The sequence below is a fragment of the Macadamia integrifolia genome, chromosome 1 (assembly GCF_013358625.1).
Source record: "Macadamia integrifolia cultivar HAES 741 chromosome 1, SCU_Mint_v3, whole genome shotgun sequence".
NCBI lineage: Eukaryota > Viridiplantae > Streptophyta > Magnoliopsida > Proteales > Proteaceae > Macadamia > Macadamia integrifolia.
The window spans coordinates 75,338-92,087 of record NC_056557.1 but is presented as its reverse complement, the minus strand read 5'-3'; the positions used below and the strand labels follow the sequence as shown (position 1 = coordinate 92,087).

The 16,750-nt window shown below is 41.5% G+C and overlaps 1 protein-coding gene across 5 annotated transcripts in view; it reads left to right on the top strand.

Annotated features, from left to right (window-relative positions):
* LOC122077530 (DExH-box ATP-dependent RNA helicase DExH14) overlaps nucleotides 1–16,750 on the top strand; it is a 139,045-nt gene that overhangs the window by 70,183 nt on the left and 52,112 nt on the right. For all 5 annotated transcript variants that reach the window (XM_042643497.1, XM_042643505.1, XM_042643512.1 and 2 more), the window contains one exon: nucleotides 8,551–8,639. In XM_042643497.1, the coding sequence (XP_042499431.1) occupies nucleotides 8,551–8,639 (89 nt within the window). The remainder of the gene's footprint in view (nucleotides 1–8,550; nucleotides 8,640–16,750) is intronic.

The window sequence follows — 16,750 nt, the reverse complement described above, 5'->3', positions numbered from 1 at the left end:
GCATCAGATCGAGACCAGCCCTGAAGGACGAGTTTTGTTGTCTAAAGCCCTGCTAGTTCTGCCGCCTTTGAGCTCCATCGTGAGGAAGAAGACTGGTCTTTTATGATTTATACACATTACTTCTGGTTATTACAGATAAGCCCCTCCAACTTTTAAGTTCTTTATTAAAGACACCCCCCTCTTTACTAGTTTGCAAAATAACCCTTCATTCTTGGTTTTTATTTCAGTTTAACCCCACTACCATCTTTATTTCCAGAATGGATCCTTCTCTTTGGGTTTAATTCCTGTTAAGTCCTTAGTCTATTATTTCACTCTAAAAAGCTCCTAAGTTGTACCAGAAATTACAATATTGCCACTGATTTGCCTAGAGTGAAAATTTATTCTTTTGTGGGCCCTAAGCGATCTGATTTCAGTCTTTGAAACTTGGATCCATATCAATCCCCAATGCTAATGGAGATGACTTTGGAAGCCATAGATCTCAGGGATGCACCACACTTAGGAGGCATCGGAAGGAGGTCAACCAACCAAAAAGTTTCCCTTTTGAGAAGATGTGAATACACCCAATCAACACAAATGCTTTTTTTTTGCTGACAACTTTCCAGATAAGCTTGAAAATACCTTCCATGTTGACATCCTTGATGCGTCTCAATTCGAGATCTCCTTCTTTCTTAGGGAGGCAGATAGCAGTCCAGCTGAGGGGCAAAGGAATCACACCCTTTCCAAAGGAAGGAAGCAAACAAAGCTTCCATCTTGACAATTGTCGCTTTGGGAAAATTATAGATGCTAGACCAGTAGATGTAAGAAGCCTAGAGGACTGATCTAATGAGCTCAAGGTGGCCGACAAAGGGTAGAAGTTTTCCTTTCCATTGTTGGAGGCGTTTTCTAATATTATCCAGCATAGGAGAGCAGTGGTGGCTTGAGAGCCTTGCAGAGATGAGCGGGAGGCCCAAATATTTGACAGAAAGGACGCCTAGAGCAAAACCTTTTTTCTGAAGAAGCGAGGCCTTGGAGGCATCTGAGATTCCAGTCAAGAAGATGAGAGATTTCCCAGGGTTGATGCGAAGACCGGACATCAATGCAAAGAGATTCAGGCAATGCATAATATTTTTAAGGGAAGTGTCATCAGTCCGAGAGAAAGATCATCAGGTAATCAGCAAAGCAAGGTGAGTGAGCTTGATGGCCTTACATTTGGAGATGGGGATGATGGAACCCTGATCTGAAGCAGATTGTAGGCTGCAAGAGTACCTCTATAGCTAGGCAAAATAAGTATAGGGGGACAAAGGGCATCCCTGACGAATGCCAGTGGAAGAGGAGAAGTACCCCGTTGAGCTACCATTAACCAGCACTGAAAATTTAAGGAAGGCAATGCAATGGAAGATCCAATTGGTGAATACAGGGGGGAAGCCCATCATATTGAGCACTAAAATAATGAAGTCCCATCTCAAAGAGTCAAAAGCCTTATGGATATCGATTTTCATAAGAGCTACTGGGGGGTGGGTCTTTCTATCAAAGCCTCTAACAATCTCGTGACATAGAAATTTGTTATCTCCAATGGATCTTCCGGGGATGAAGGCAGGTTGGTTGTCACTAATGAGACAGTCAACGATGGACTTGATCCGGATGGCCAGGATCTTTGTAATAAACTTGTATAGTAGGTTGCAAAGGGAGATCGACTTGAAGTCATTCATTGTGTCCGCACCCTCTTTCTTGGGAATGAGGCAGAGGAAGGTATGACTGATAGCCTTGATCTGACTGGGATTAAAAAAGAAGCTCTTTACTGCTTTGATAAGGTCCTCTTTAATGATATCCTAAATGGAACTGAAGAAGCCTATACTGAATCCATCGGGCCCAGGAGATTTGCTGGCTTTATGGGATTGGATAACAAATGTTCTCTCTTCATCAGAGCGAATGGCCCAGAGCATTGGAGCAATATTGTCTGGAACAAGTTTATTTATAAGGCCCTCATGAATGGGCAAGATCGGGGAAGCCTCCGGGTTGAATAAGAGCTTGAAGTGGTTGACCGCCACCTCTTTTATCTGATCAACTTTGGAAACTTGGGTACCATCAGGAGATAAGAGCATGGTGATGTAGTTGAAGTTGTTTCTAGCCTTCAAGGATTGATGGAAATAAGAATAGTTGGAGTCTCCTAATTCCAGCCAATTGATTCTAGCCTTCTGCCTTAAAAAGCTTTCTTCCTGGGCCAGAAGAGAAGAGAGGATTGCAGATTCAGCTTCTTCTCTGCAAGAGAGGAATTCAGGTGATCAGACTGAAGACGGGTTTAGATGGAGGACATACGGTTCCTGCAATCAGTGACAAGAGAATAGATGTTCCCAAAATGTTAGTATTCCAAAGCTTTAAGGTTTCTTTGACATTTCTGAGCTTCCTAGCTATGGCAATGAGGGGGATTGGGTAAGCTTGGACATGCTTGAGCTAGGCTTCCTTGACAACAGTGGTATAGTTAGTAGAGGTGTCAAAACCTAGCCCAAACCGATAAAATCGATCGAAACCGACCGATAAAACCTGAACCGAACCAAACTGATCCTTATTGGATTGGTTTTGGACTGAGGTATGTTGGGACTGGTTGAATACCAGTCCAAACCGAACCGACCAATAACCAATCCGAAACCAAACCGAATGAAACCGATAAAAAAATAAATGATTGTGAGATTATAAATTGGTGAATTGACCATCCATTTTTTATAATATGAGTGAAAATTTTTTATTGTAAGGGGAATTGTTACAAATCGTTGAATGTTAGGTTATGAATAGAGAAATTGATTTGTAAATTGTAATAATGCTTATATTGATTTCTTTGTTCACTATAGAAAACTAGTTGGATAGTTAAAAGAATAATTGGATAATAGGGTTCATTTTGTGATTTCAATATTGGTTATCTTCTTAGTAATTTGTTATCCATTGGTTTCAATATTAGTTATCTTTCCCTTACAATGATAAACCATGATTTAATCATAAATTTAAAGTGTTTTTTTCGTCAAATCTTGTCACTATAAGTTATGAATGTAAGATTCATTATGGTTTAAGCCCAATAATAAACCGATCTAAACCGGTATTAACCCGATATTGAAAAACCGAAATAAACAGAAACCAAACCGGACCAAAATCGAAACCGACTGAAAACCGAAGTTCCTTAATGGATTGGTTTTGGTTTCCCGCATTCTTAGACCGAAACTGAACCGTACCGTCCAATTGAGACCCCTAATAGTTAGGGTGGGAGGTCCTCATATCAAAGAATTTAAAGGGCTTAGGACTAAATGATATATAAGCCTGGATTGAAAGGAAAATAGGGCTATGGTTTGAAATGGATGGGGGCTTAAAAGATGCATGGGAAGAGGGAAAAGCTGTAAGCCAGGCTTCATTAACAAGCATCCTGTTAAGCTTGCAGGCAATGCAGGAAGGGCCATTTCTTTTGTTATTCCAAGAAAATTTGATACCAAACCAATGGAGATCAGCAACCGCGATGTCCTCGATACAATCATTGAAGGAGTCTATATTTGCCATATTTTGATGCTCTCTTTGTTTTATGCGAGTAATGGACAACATTAAAATCCCCACAAATCTCCCATGGACGAGAGCCCACTTGACTAGCCAGGGAACGAAGGTCATTCCAAAGGGATTCTCTGTCAGCCAGGTGTTGGAGGCATAGATAGCAAAGAACAGGAAGGAGAAACTGCATGCATGATTAGAGATAGCCAAGTAACTGGGAAGAGGCAGAGATGAGAGAAACAGAGATGGATTTTGGGTCCCAAAGAAAACAGATTCTCCCGTTGGGATGGTGGGAGTGATTGGTAAGGAAGACCATCCGGGGGCTATGGAGGAGGCTATACGGGAGAAGAAAATTCTTTAACATGGGTCTCCAATAAGCAGCAAAAATTGGGATGGAGGTCCTTAATGAGCAGATGGATAGCAGCGTGTTTATTAGGGGAGTTCAGACCCTTGAGGTTCCATACGAAGGCCTGCGACATTAGGCAAGGGGGGAAGAAGGCGACTCTTGTGATGCAGGAATGGGGTAGTTGGATGCAATAGGGGAGCGAGACTTACTGCGTCATTGACAGGAGCGATGCGAAGGGAGGACAATAGGATTTGAGGACCCGGTGGCTGCTAACGAAGAAAGGTGGCGAGGTTTCCTGGTGGTCTTCTTGGCGGGAGGATTTTTTGATGCAGCAGGCGTATCGGGTAAGGAAGACGGGTTGGTGGAGGTCTGATGGGTCAAATCAGATGAGGTTGTGGGCTGAGAGGGATTATTATGGGAGGGCCCAGGGAAGAATGTGGAAGTGAGTTGGGCCGAAGAGGTTTTTCCTGGATGGGCTAGGAAGAGGTGAGTTCAAGAGATGGGCCTGAGAATGTGGGTGGGCTTGTTTCACTAAAATAGTTGGCGCAGGGGGAGATAAAAGGAGGGGGTCCATCCTTGGTTCGACCACAACAACGGTTGAGCCAGAAGGGGATGGGACAAAAGGCTCATTCAGCGAGGCTTGAAGTAATATTCTAGAAGGTGAAACTTCCAGGGCTGAGTCGCAGCAAGCGGCAGAGGGGAGCTTCACAACGTCCGAGGTCTCATCAGCAGAGGTCTTTCCTGCAGGGGAATCTTCAGTGGAGGAAGAGAGATCCTCAGAGGAGGAGCCAAAGGACGAGGAATTAGAGGAATCATCATCAGAAGAGAGGCCTTCTTGGGAACCAACAGGAGGATCGTTATTAGGAGGCCAGACAGGAAAAGCCTACAGATCTTTCTCCTTTTCTGGCTGCAGAACCGAGAAACGATTTTGTCCAGTAGGCAAAGAACCATCAGGGACCACTGGATGCACCCCAGAAGGGGCGGTGGAGGTGCGGTGGAGGGACGGCGTCTTGCGTGGCCTCTGCCCCTCACTGGTGGAGAAGGAAATGGCCGGTCTTTAGAAGCAAACATGATCGATCTATCACGATGAGAGGGAGGGGCAAAAGTGCTATCCGCAGAGGGTATAGAGAGGCAAGAGGCCGTATCATGGCCGAAGACCTTGCATCTCAGGCAATGAGGAGGCTGCCAGTTATAGTGGATGGGTTGTTGAAAGCAAACATCATCCCCATCTTGGATGGTAATGAAAGAGGAAAGGGCAGCAGAGGCTGGCACATCCACACAAATAGGGGTGCCCAACACTGGTCCGATGATGCTCAGGCCCTGAGAGCACCAAAAGTTCAGAGGGAGGCTTGGAAAAGAGACCCAAAGAGGGATGGTGGAATAGTCCACATGGTTTAACAGAAGCTGCCTGTGCCACGGTCTGAGGAAGATAGGCTTCCGCCCTACTAACCACGGGCCACCTTCCAAGCAACGGTTGTTGTCACTGTCTGCAAAAAATTTGAATAAGAAAAAACCGTGGGCCCATCAGGAATAAATCCACAGTGCTTGAGGGTCTTCATTGCTTCAGCAGGGATTGCAAAACCAGGTGAAAAGGCGGACGTTTTCTCAAGGAATGGCCAACGAGGGAGCCGGACCATTTGGAATCTTCATCATCAAGAAGTCTTGTCGGGCATTTAGCCAACAGGGAATCACCTTGGGAGCAGGGAGGAACGAAGTGCAGGGGGAGGCCGTCAACAGGGGTACTGACAGCTAATTGTGGCCATTCCAAACATTTGCCAAAGGGGGGTTGAGGTTGAAGGAGAGGGTCAGAGATGGTGGGAGCAGGTTCTAGATGGGAGGGAGGTAAGGTAGCAACGGTAGGATCGCCCCCAGCAGGGGGAAGAGCCATGAGCGCCGGAGCTTAGGGAAGGGTCATGCCGAAGTCTAGAGATCAATCTGATTTCTGTTTTTAATTGAGGTGAGATTGTAATTTCTATCACCCATAATCCTCTTTCTTTCATAGCCCGCACTACCCTTTCTCCTATTCCCCCTCAATCTCAACTCTCTCCCCCTTTTCCCTTCTATCTCTATCTCTCTTCTCTCACTACGATCAACCATCAGAAAGCTAGCAGCAATATCAGTTCAAGTACACTGATCATCAATAGCATTAGTAGATAAAGACCGTTGTGTAGAACCATCAACAATGAACAAAATAAGCGATAGATAACACCAACTGCAATCCACAAAATATCATAGGAGCAACAACAGCATCAAAGGCTCTTCCCAAGGATGGAAGTAGTAGGTAGTCATCTCCACAAAGGGGAGAAATAAAAGTATAGCATCCAACAGATACATCAAAGGCTCTTCTCAAAAGAAGGCAGGTAGTAGTTAAGGCAAGTAGTAGGCAGTATAGGTTACTGCAATCCAAGTTGCAGCATCAGGTTGCTGGGGACCAAGTAGGTTGCACTATTGCTGAATGTAACCATCTTCAAAAGATAAAACAATTGCTGTGGACACGAGCAAATAATAAATCTTCAACTGAATTAACCGTGAGCAAATAATAATCTTCAACTGATGACTTGAGTAGATAATAAATCTAAACTGAACAGATAACAAAAATCTCCAATCTCCCCTTCACCTGTAGCATTACATGTGGACAAGAAATGCAAAGCATGTAACAGAAGAACAACCCGTTGCTCCAGATCCCAATAATCAAGAGCTTCACAATAAAATAATTTCAAATTTCCCCCTCATGGCAGCAAAGCTGATCAAACAAATTCCAACTACCATGATATGCCATGCATCAACTTGTCAGAAGAGTACAACCCCCAAATGCCCTGAACTTGTCAAAAGAGTACAACCCCCAAAGGACCTGAACTGATGCAATATAGGGGCCATCATAGCAGTAGTATGGAAAATATATATGTTACCAACCCCCTAGTGCTCTAACAATATATACTTCAATGGCAATTCTGTAATTCTGGCCATGTGTATGGGACAAAGCGGTTCAAACTTAAGAACCATGTGTCGTCTTCTAGGGACAGATTTGGAGCAAAGTAAAGAATAGGACGAACCAGAATTGTAAAGATTAGAAGGGGTAAAAAGGGGAAATCAAAGGGTACTAAGCAAAAGGTTAACCCCATCGAGTCAACATCAGTAATCTATTTAACAATTACTCAACATGGCAGCAGTAGGAATCACATCAGCCATCACAGGGACTGGCCGTAGATCGACCAACAAATAAATCAGTTGGGGATTTGAGTTTAATCCTGGTATGATAGCAGTAGCAACAAATCAATGCAACCGTGGACAGCAGTGCAACATGGTATGACGATAAATCAATATCAAGGCAGCAGAGACGATAACAGTAGATCAATATCAGCATCGAAATGAGCGATCATCATCTGATATTAGTTGTTTGTAATAGCAACAAAGGACTTGAGAAACACTCAGCAAATCAATAGCATCTAACCCCAAACAGTAGGGGGTTTCAGCAATCGATACCAATAGGGAGCAGGAGTTGATGCATCACCATTAATAACACCAGAGTCGTCAACAGAAAATAGCATTGGAGCAAGACGGCAGATAAGAAAACGACAACAACAGTAGCAGTAATGATATCACTTCAGCAAATCATGATGGAGTGAATCAGCAGTTGGAAAAAGGATAACCCAGAAATTTTTAAGCAGTAATAGCATAACCTGAAACTTCAGCATTTAACATCAATGAAAGCATTGTGCAAAACCCTAGTTCTTCTATTTGAATGAACTAGGGTTTCACTATAAACCGGAGAACCTTGAAACAACTCTCAAACATGCAATCACGGAGAGAGTCAATAGTTATTGATTACTGGCTTTGATAGCATGTTAGAAACCCAAGATTTGTAACGAGCAACTTGAGAGAAGAGAGAGGGGAGAATAGAGAAAGAGATTGAGAGAGACGAGAAGAAGAGAGACTACAAGGAGAGGAGCAGCCGATTGTGTTTGGTAGTCTCCCTTAAGTATATTTATATTTAAACCCAATTACAACCTTACAAGGAAAGTTAGACCTTGTCCGGCAAAAGTAGCAATAATAGAAGCTCAAACCTACTAGGAAACCAATATCTAATCTAATTAGGAACGAAATAAACGAAATAATAAAACCACCCAATGTTCACATGGTTACTGTTCACGTGAACAGTAACTCGTGAACAATAACAAACAATCAAATAAACCCAAAAAGTCTAAACTACCCCTAGTATCTCAACAGGAAGTATTGGACTGGTGAGTGGTGAAAGTTCAGAGATTGAAGAGAACTTATTTGACTTGTCAATACTTCCTTGCCTTCATGACTTCTATGAAGGTTTTTGTTTGCTTTTATGATTATAAATCTGCATCCTGGTTGCAAGTGATGTGAAATACATGAGAAAAAGGACACCCAATGTACCTCCTAAACTTGTTTCAGCAGACTCCCTAGCAGAAACAGGAAACCCCTAAACAACGTTTCCTGAGTAACATTAAATCATGTGGGACATGGATTTGGTAACTGAGGTTTGCACTAAGCCTGCATAATTTTTCGTCTAGTGATATTATTGAAAAAAGAAAAGAAAAGAAGAAACTCTTCTTCTGTAACATATTGTTAGGTGTAGTTCTTTCTGTTGTGGGACTATCCCTAAGTATGCTATTGCTCTTTTTTGTGTGATTCTCTTGTAGTTCTTAATGGTAGAAATTTCTTGTTTACAGGTTATTGTCTCCAGGATACGATATATATCATCACAAACAGAGCGTGCTGTGCGGTTTGTAGGCCTCTCAACAGCATTAGCAAATGCACGGTAGGTTATAATAACTAATAATATGATTCCACAGCAAGAACAAGAAGCCACATTGTAGGTTATGAGAGCTTTTGTACACTGCAGAATCACTAATAATATGAGCTTGGCATCTACTTTATAAAGGGGAATTCTAATATGTTTTTTTGTGCCCTTCAATGGAATTCTTATAGTCTTCAATCTGGCTGGGCCAGGCAGGTCGGGGACTGTTTACCACTGCACCAAGCAACAGCTCCTTCTCTAGATTTGAATGATTATATTATAGTAGGAGAAAGAGGGACTTAAATAGTTAAATTAACTCAAATATGTTGCAAGACGAAATTCCTTACATCTGAAGATTGAATATGGATTAATACAGTTTGGGTGAAAATAATTCCTTCAAGCTCCTAATAAAATTCTGTTGTTGCACGTTCTCAGTCTCTTTCTTCTGATTAAGAGTCAAAAGTTTGTTTATTCATTTATTTATTTTTGGATACTTAGGCCTCAAGGAGATTTGAACTCATGCGTCATGAGTCATGAGTCATGAGTCATGACCACTTAATTGTGAGGTTTTAGTCCTTGCAAACTGAGCTCCACTCCCTTGGAGTTAGAAGTTTTTTTTAATTGTTAGTTCTCATGTCTTTTTTTGACTTCATCATATATTATTGGCCTACAAAGCATTCTCTCATTAATTTTATCAATTTGATCTTTTTGTCTCTTCATTTTGTTACCCTGTTTTCTGACTGTCTATACATCATTCTCAAAGGACCGCATGAGGCAGTAATGCATTCACGGACTTTTTCTGAATTTTGTCGTGAAATCACCATTTTCCAAATATATTTTGAAGATTTTTTGTCTCTAGATATTTTATTATCTGTTTCTATTTTTGTATGAGCTGAGAGGGTAAGGTGGGTCCACCTCCTTAACACATTCCCATACCCAATCCCTGCACTGTGTAATATAGTCTGTAACAATTAAAATGTAGGGTTGGCAAACACAAAGTCCTTTAGGTCTGCACCCCTTTCCGACCACCATTTCCAACGAAAGAATGGAAATGAAGGTACTGCCGTAGTTGGATTATTTTTTTCCAATAAATAATGCATTAAGAAAGATATAGAGCATAAAGGATAGTGGATAGAATATTTCAGAACTAGAGGAATATTTCACTTCTGCCATGCAGACTGGGGTACTCATTATCATTCCATGGAAGCGAAGGTTGATTCTAAAAACATGGATGAATACTCTGCTTTCTGTTGTACTCTCATCTTCTCTGGTTCTCCTCTCTTCTTTGCGTTGACATTCACATCTACCACTCCACTGGGTCCCTTGAGTACTGGGGCTGCGATGAGGTGCCAGTAATACAGAGAGGCAATTTCTGATGTTAAATCACTTGTGATGTGGATATAGTGAAATGGGTGAAGATCCCGGAAGTTGGTTTATGTCATCTCTTTCTACCATGGTCATGATCAAATGGGTTCGTGCTAGACACCTAAAACACCTAATTCTTCATCTATTGCTACCATGGCTGATAATAGTTCTTATACTTGAAGGCCGCTGAATTGGAAACCGATACTAGCTCTTACCACTGATCCCACCTCTCAGATGTTGTCAGCATGAAAGCCCAACATAATTCACCCTTCTGCCCATATGTCCCACATATTGGATATTGATGTATAGGAATTATTAACTTTTTCCTTGTATTAAATTTTTTCGCTGCGGTGTTTTCTTCGTCATTTTCATCTATCTCCATCCTTACTCGACCTTCCTAGTGAATCCTCTCTATTTTTTTTCTTTTATTTGAGTGTTAATTTCTAATAGCAAAATAAAAGTCTGAGTCTTGGGATAAGTGTGAACATAATTTTTGGGGCATTGCCTAGCTACAGCCTAGGCATCAATGTAACGCCTCGACCCCATTAACCTTGCAAAATATTGTCCTCTTTTGCCCATGGGCCTCAAGGCTTTAAAATGCGTTATGCCATATTAAGGAAGCTGGAGGTTATCAACTAGCCCAGTAATCTCTCCCTAGGCGATGTGGGACTAAAGTTTGCACACCCTCACTGATCTCCCAAACCCCCTGGTACTTGCCGTATTCTTGGTGGGAACACCTCACCGATCTTCCAGGCGGGTCTGGTACTTGCGGTATTCTTGGGTGTCACAACTTTCGCCCTTTCGGCACAACGTCCCCGTTGTGACCCCACATGTTGTCGGGATTTGCTCTGATACCGTTTGTAACACCCCGACCCCATTAACCTTGCACAATATTGTCCTGTTTGGCCCATGGGCCTTAAGGCTTTAAAACGCATTGTGCCATATTAAGGCAGTTGGAGGTTATCAACTAGCCCAGTAATCTTTCCATAGGCGATGTGGGACTAAAGTTTGCACACCCTCTTCAATCTCCCAAACCCCTTGGTACTTGCCATATTCTTGACGGGGACACCTCATCGATTTCTTAGGCGGGTCTGGTACTTGCCGTATTCTTGGGTGTTACAACTTCCCCCCTTTCGGCACAGCGTCCCTGCTGTGGCCCCACACGTTGTCGAGATCTGCTTTGATACCATTTGTAACGCCTCAACCCCATTAACCTTGCACAATATTGTCCTCTTTGGCCCATGGGCCTCAAGGCTTTAAAGTACGTTGTGTCATATTAAGGAAACTGGAGGTTATCAACTAGCCCAGTAATCTCTCCCTAGGCGATTTGGGACTAAAGTTTGCACAACCTCACCGATCTCTCAAACCCTCTGGTACTTGCCGTATTCTTGGTGGGGACACCTCATTGATTTCTCAGGCGGGTCTGGTACTTGCTGTATTCTTAGGTGTCACAGTCAAGGTGCCTTCAGGGTGTCAAGGCAATGCCTCGCCTTACTCGGGTCTGGTACTTGTCGTATTTTTGGGTGTCACAGTCAAGGTGCCTTCAGGGTGTCAAGGCAATGCCTCGCCTTAGTGGATGTAGGTAAGGCGGCGTCACCTTGGACAATTTGGTCTGCTTAGGTGGCTGGAAGGTCGCTTTATGCTGTTTTGTGTTTTTTTCATAGTTTTTAAGACGGTAAGGCGACGGAGGCGTTTGAGGGTCTTTTAGAGCACCTTAGCGATAAAGCGGGCATAAAACATTGCCTTATCGACTAAAGCGTTCCTGTGTAATTTTTTTTATAAAACCAATCTATTTGGCTCAAATCTTAGTTGAATCCTATTACTCATATGTTAAATAAATATTAAAGGTTTATATTCATACCAATGTAAGATATTCATCAAGAAAACAAATCAATAAAGTGAATAAACTAAGTTCATCTTCATCAATCATCAATCATCAATCATCAATCATCAATCATCAATCATTAATCATCATAACATATTAACATATAATATAAATACATAATTATGAAACAAAATTATAAATATAAAGAAAAGAAGACATAAAAAATACAAGTATTTATTATACTTACCTCTATGATGCCAAAATGAGTGCCTAAGTCCTAAGGTCATCCACTATATTTCTACTCCCGTCAAAAAAGAATGAAGCTCACCCTGCCGGAGCAAAATGGTCGCCTAGATCAGTGGTTCTTCCTTGTTCCTTGATTCCTTCTCAAAGCCCTTTCTTAAAACCCTTGACAAAATCCAAACTTGTTTGTGAATCGTGTTTTTGTTTTGTTTATTTTGGTTATTTTTGATGGAGTAAAACTGATCCCATACATCTCAAGTGTTAAAAAAACCATACACCTACCAATAAAAAATCTATATTTGGAATCTTCATCAAGTAAATTTAAAATGTGTTTGAATAAAAAAAAAAAAAAAAAAACTCATAAGGCGCCATTTCACATAAGGCAGAGCACTGCCTTACCATCTCTAGACCGCATCAGCGCCAAGGCGTTGCTAAGGCGTCGCCTTACCAGCGCCTTAAAAACTATGGTTTTTTTTTTGGTTATATGATATAGTTTCTTTTCGTAACCTTTTTATTTGGCAATTTGCAGGATTATAATGCTTGCGATAAATGGAATAATTGAATCTTAAACCTTGCTATACTGTTGTGTCTGGCTACACCATTATAGTTTATTGCTAATTCGTTATTAGAATCAATTCTGAACTTATTTGACATATCAAATATCATTGAACTGAATTACTGAAATATCTTCTTTGTTCAATTTATACTTGACTGATGGTTTTTTCTGCTAGTTTGTTGTGAACAATAAGTCAGTCTTACAATGGATGTTAATTTATATGTCACTGCTGGTTTTTACTACTGGTTTCTTTAGTAGGCTGTTAATTTACTCATGATGTTTATGATGTGTCTATACTAGATATATGGAATTCGGGGGAGGGGGACACTGATGCCTTGTCTTTTAGGCAACGCCTTGGCAAGTGCCTAGACGCCCTCCACTGGCTTGGGTCGTCCTGGCGCCTCGACAACTATGACTGTGAAGCATAGACAACACAGTAATGTAGATCCCCGACCAAGATTAGACCTTCCCGGTGCAGTCATTTGCGCAGCCCAAATGGACACTCAGATTTTAGCTCCAAATCCACTTTTAAGATTGTTTTGGGAATGGTTTTTCTGCAACAGGAGATAATTTTAAGTTCAAGACAGTTCTCAGTCAAGAATGAACACAGTACAGTGACACCCTAAAAACATTATCAGCTATGGACTGAAGGTGATCATTGGTTGCTGGGATCAAGTACATGTCTCAGAGAGAGCAAGTACTTTTACAATCTACATCAAACTTGTCATGAAGTAGATCTCTCTGTGAGAGCAAATATTTTTACATCAAACATGTCAACTTAGTTGCTTGCACTGGCTGCTCCATTTTGCATTCTGGAATCTGCCATGGTCTAGAAAGGGCGGTAATGATGCAGAGAGTGTAAATGTGAGGATAGACAGAAGAGTCTAGACCCATGTTTCTGGACACTTTGTCTGTGGCGCTGGACCTATTGAGGGTCCCCATCCAATGTGGTGAAAGAAGAAAGATTCTTCTTATTATTCGAATTATTGAATTATTTTTTCCTAGCTCTTTATTCTCTATTATTTTTTCTTTTTGTCATTAATTATTGAAAATATCTTCTAAGATCTTAGTAAATCTATATGCATTTGGGAATTTGCTTGGTAACAGTATGACTTCTTAGTTGAGACTTGAGACATGTGCCCAACCTTGTCAAAAAGTTCCCTGCCCACATTCCATCTTCTGGGAATTGGTGTAAGGATGCAAATATGCACCTAGCATATGCTATAGGAGACTTGAGAATCTGAATTTTTTTTCAAAAAGGATGAGTTTTCCTTGCTCATTGTATTACTTAGTCTGTTCATGACATGATCCTCTAAGACTTTGTTGGATTTCCTCCTGTAAATTTACAGCTTATTCTATTTCAGCTAATTATTTTTCTGTCAATGTAATTAGAAAAATGGCCTGTTTTTTCGGCGTACTAGTTTGTTATGCATTGATTCTTTAAAGCAACTTGATCGGTTATCTTGTCCCATATGTGTCTAAATATTAAATGCTCCTGAGGTCTTTAGTGTAACCTAAGGTTCAACGTATAGGGTTTCAACCCAGGTTGAGACCGAAATTTCGAGGAATCCAGGGAAGTTTCCTTGCAATGGTGGAAACCTTGGTTTCGACCCCCAAAATGTTTTTTTTTTTTTTTTTTTTCTGATTTTTTGTATACGCCTTATTTATGACATTTCTAACCCATTCAAATAATTAGTTTCATTAAAAAAACACCTAAAGTCAACTTGTGGTGTTGACCTAAGTTTGCTAGTGGACGTTGACTGAAAGTGTACTATATATAAGTTACTAACTAAAAATGGGAAATGCATGATTAAAAGGTTAAAACAAATAAAACATAATGTAAATGATCCAAACAGATAATAATATTACATAATTCTGAGTTATCTTTGAACACCTAACACTCAACACTCAATTCCAAGCAGAGCGTGTTGGAGGTTTTAGTCTACGAGCTGCGTACCATTGCATATGTTGTAGCCGCTTAATGCAGGAGTAGATTACAAGATACTAATCCCTGCGAAATATACCCCAAACAAGACAAAAGTGCACCTCACAAGGTAGATATTTATGACCTATAGAACTTAACAACCCCCATGGGTGGAATCCCAAAACTTAACTTCCATGGGTGAAATAACCCCCTGAGGATGAAAGCAACCCACAGAGAAATAGCCCCAAAATTATAATGAAAGAGGTTAAGGAACAAGAGTTTAATTAACCTCACAAGATCCAACAAAATAGAGCCCCAAAAGTTGCACCCAAAAAAACCAAAACCTAGGGAGACAATAACCCTACGGAGGGATATGGGGAAATACCTGCGGTTGGGCTGTGGACCTCTGTTGAGGTTGAGACTTGGGTCGAATGTAGGCCTATAGGGGAGGGATAAAACCTCCAAAGATGAAGGGAATCTGCCGGCTGGTGTAGGAGATCTGCTAATTCTTGATTTCTTGCTTCTGAAGAAAGAAAAGGCCAAGAACTCCAAGAACTGATGCTGTTCTGCTTGGATAGACCAGATATGAAGATCGATGGTCCCTTGGACTGTTAGGAACAGCGGCTGAAAAGGACAGACTAATCAGAGAACAGAGGAGAGAAATATGGAGATCGATCTCTCTTCCCAAGTCTGGTGCTGATCGATTCTTACTTCAGATGGTCTTCTTGAACTGATCGGCTGAAAGTACTTGGCTGGGCAGAATTGATGCTTTATCGGACAGGTGTGAAAGTCTTTTAATAACAGTAACAAGAACAGAATTTAAAACTAAAAATAAAGAGAAACAAAACAATGTGGGAGAGGTGGCTCTCTTAGCCTGGGCTTTTCACCCATAGCTATCTCAGCTGCTTTAAGCATTTAGTTGCAAACTTTCTTTCATTCAAATCTATCCAATAACAATACATATGCCTCTCTATTTATGGAGGGGAAGTTTACAATCATAATATGACTAGGAGCTAGTTTTCAAAGAGGACTAGACACTCCTACTACAATTAGGAATTCAAATTAGGACTAAGACTTGACTTTATGACTCCAACATGGAGTAGGACTAACTAACTAATAGTCCATATAGGACTTTACAACCGACCAATGGCCTCATGGGCTTTTATTGAATTACATAGCAACTAATTGAACTAATGAATTAAATCCCGTTTTCCTACCTTTTACCCATATTTTAGGCCCTTTTTTTTTTGGGTGAATAATAAATTTCATAACCAAAGAGAAGAAATATACAGGCCCCGGGGGGGGGGGGGGGGAAGGAAGGGGAGAACAAAAGCCCCAGAATCAAAGAGGATCCGGGTTCCTGATCATTGATCTAGGGAGGTCCCAGGATGTAACAATGTGACAATTTCTAGGGGAGGGGGGACAAGATAAAGAAACATTCAAGATCTTAGCTTTTACATCAAAGAAGATGGAACTCCAAATCTTTTTGAGGGGGCGGGAGTTGGAAGTCCATTTCCTATGATTTCTCTTCATCCAAATTTGATTAATGGTTGCACATGGCTATGAGGTCATAGATGGTCTTCCCTTGAAATGTCATATCCATCCAGATCCACTCCCTTTGAAAAGGGAGGATTCTCCTATCTGTCGGCCCACATTTGGAGAGGACCATTTTCCAAATGGATGAAGAAGTAGGACAGTCAAAATAGAGGTGATCAATATCTTCAGATTCAGAGCCGCAAAGGTGACAGGTCGGAGAGACCGGAATTCTTCTCTGAAGAAGGAAGGACTCCGTGGGGAGGCATTTCAGAAAGACCCTCTAGACTATGAAGCTTTGTTTGGGAATGTGGTGCTTGAACCAGACAAGCCTGCGCCAAGGAGCAGAGTTGGCGTGAATTCTGATAGTCCCCAGCAGTCTTGACACTAAAGATGCCACTCGGGAGTGGTTCCAAACAATAGAATCTGACCTTCCAAGGCTGATTAAGGAGAGGGCAGGCAAAGAGTTCCAGACTTGAGCTAGCTGCTCAGAGGCAAGGAGAGGGCGGTCCCACGATCCAGAAGATATAATGGAGGGAACCATGGCTTGTCTTGGAAGACCGGAACTATAGATAGATCGAGCACTGATAGCAAGGGAGAGAGTCCCCATTGGGTGCCATGGGTCTAGCCAGAGGGATGTGGAGGATCCGTCCCCAATACTGTAGGAAATAGCTAAAGAAGCTAGA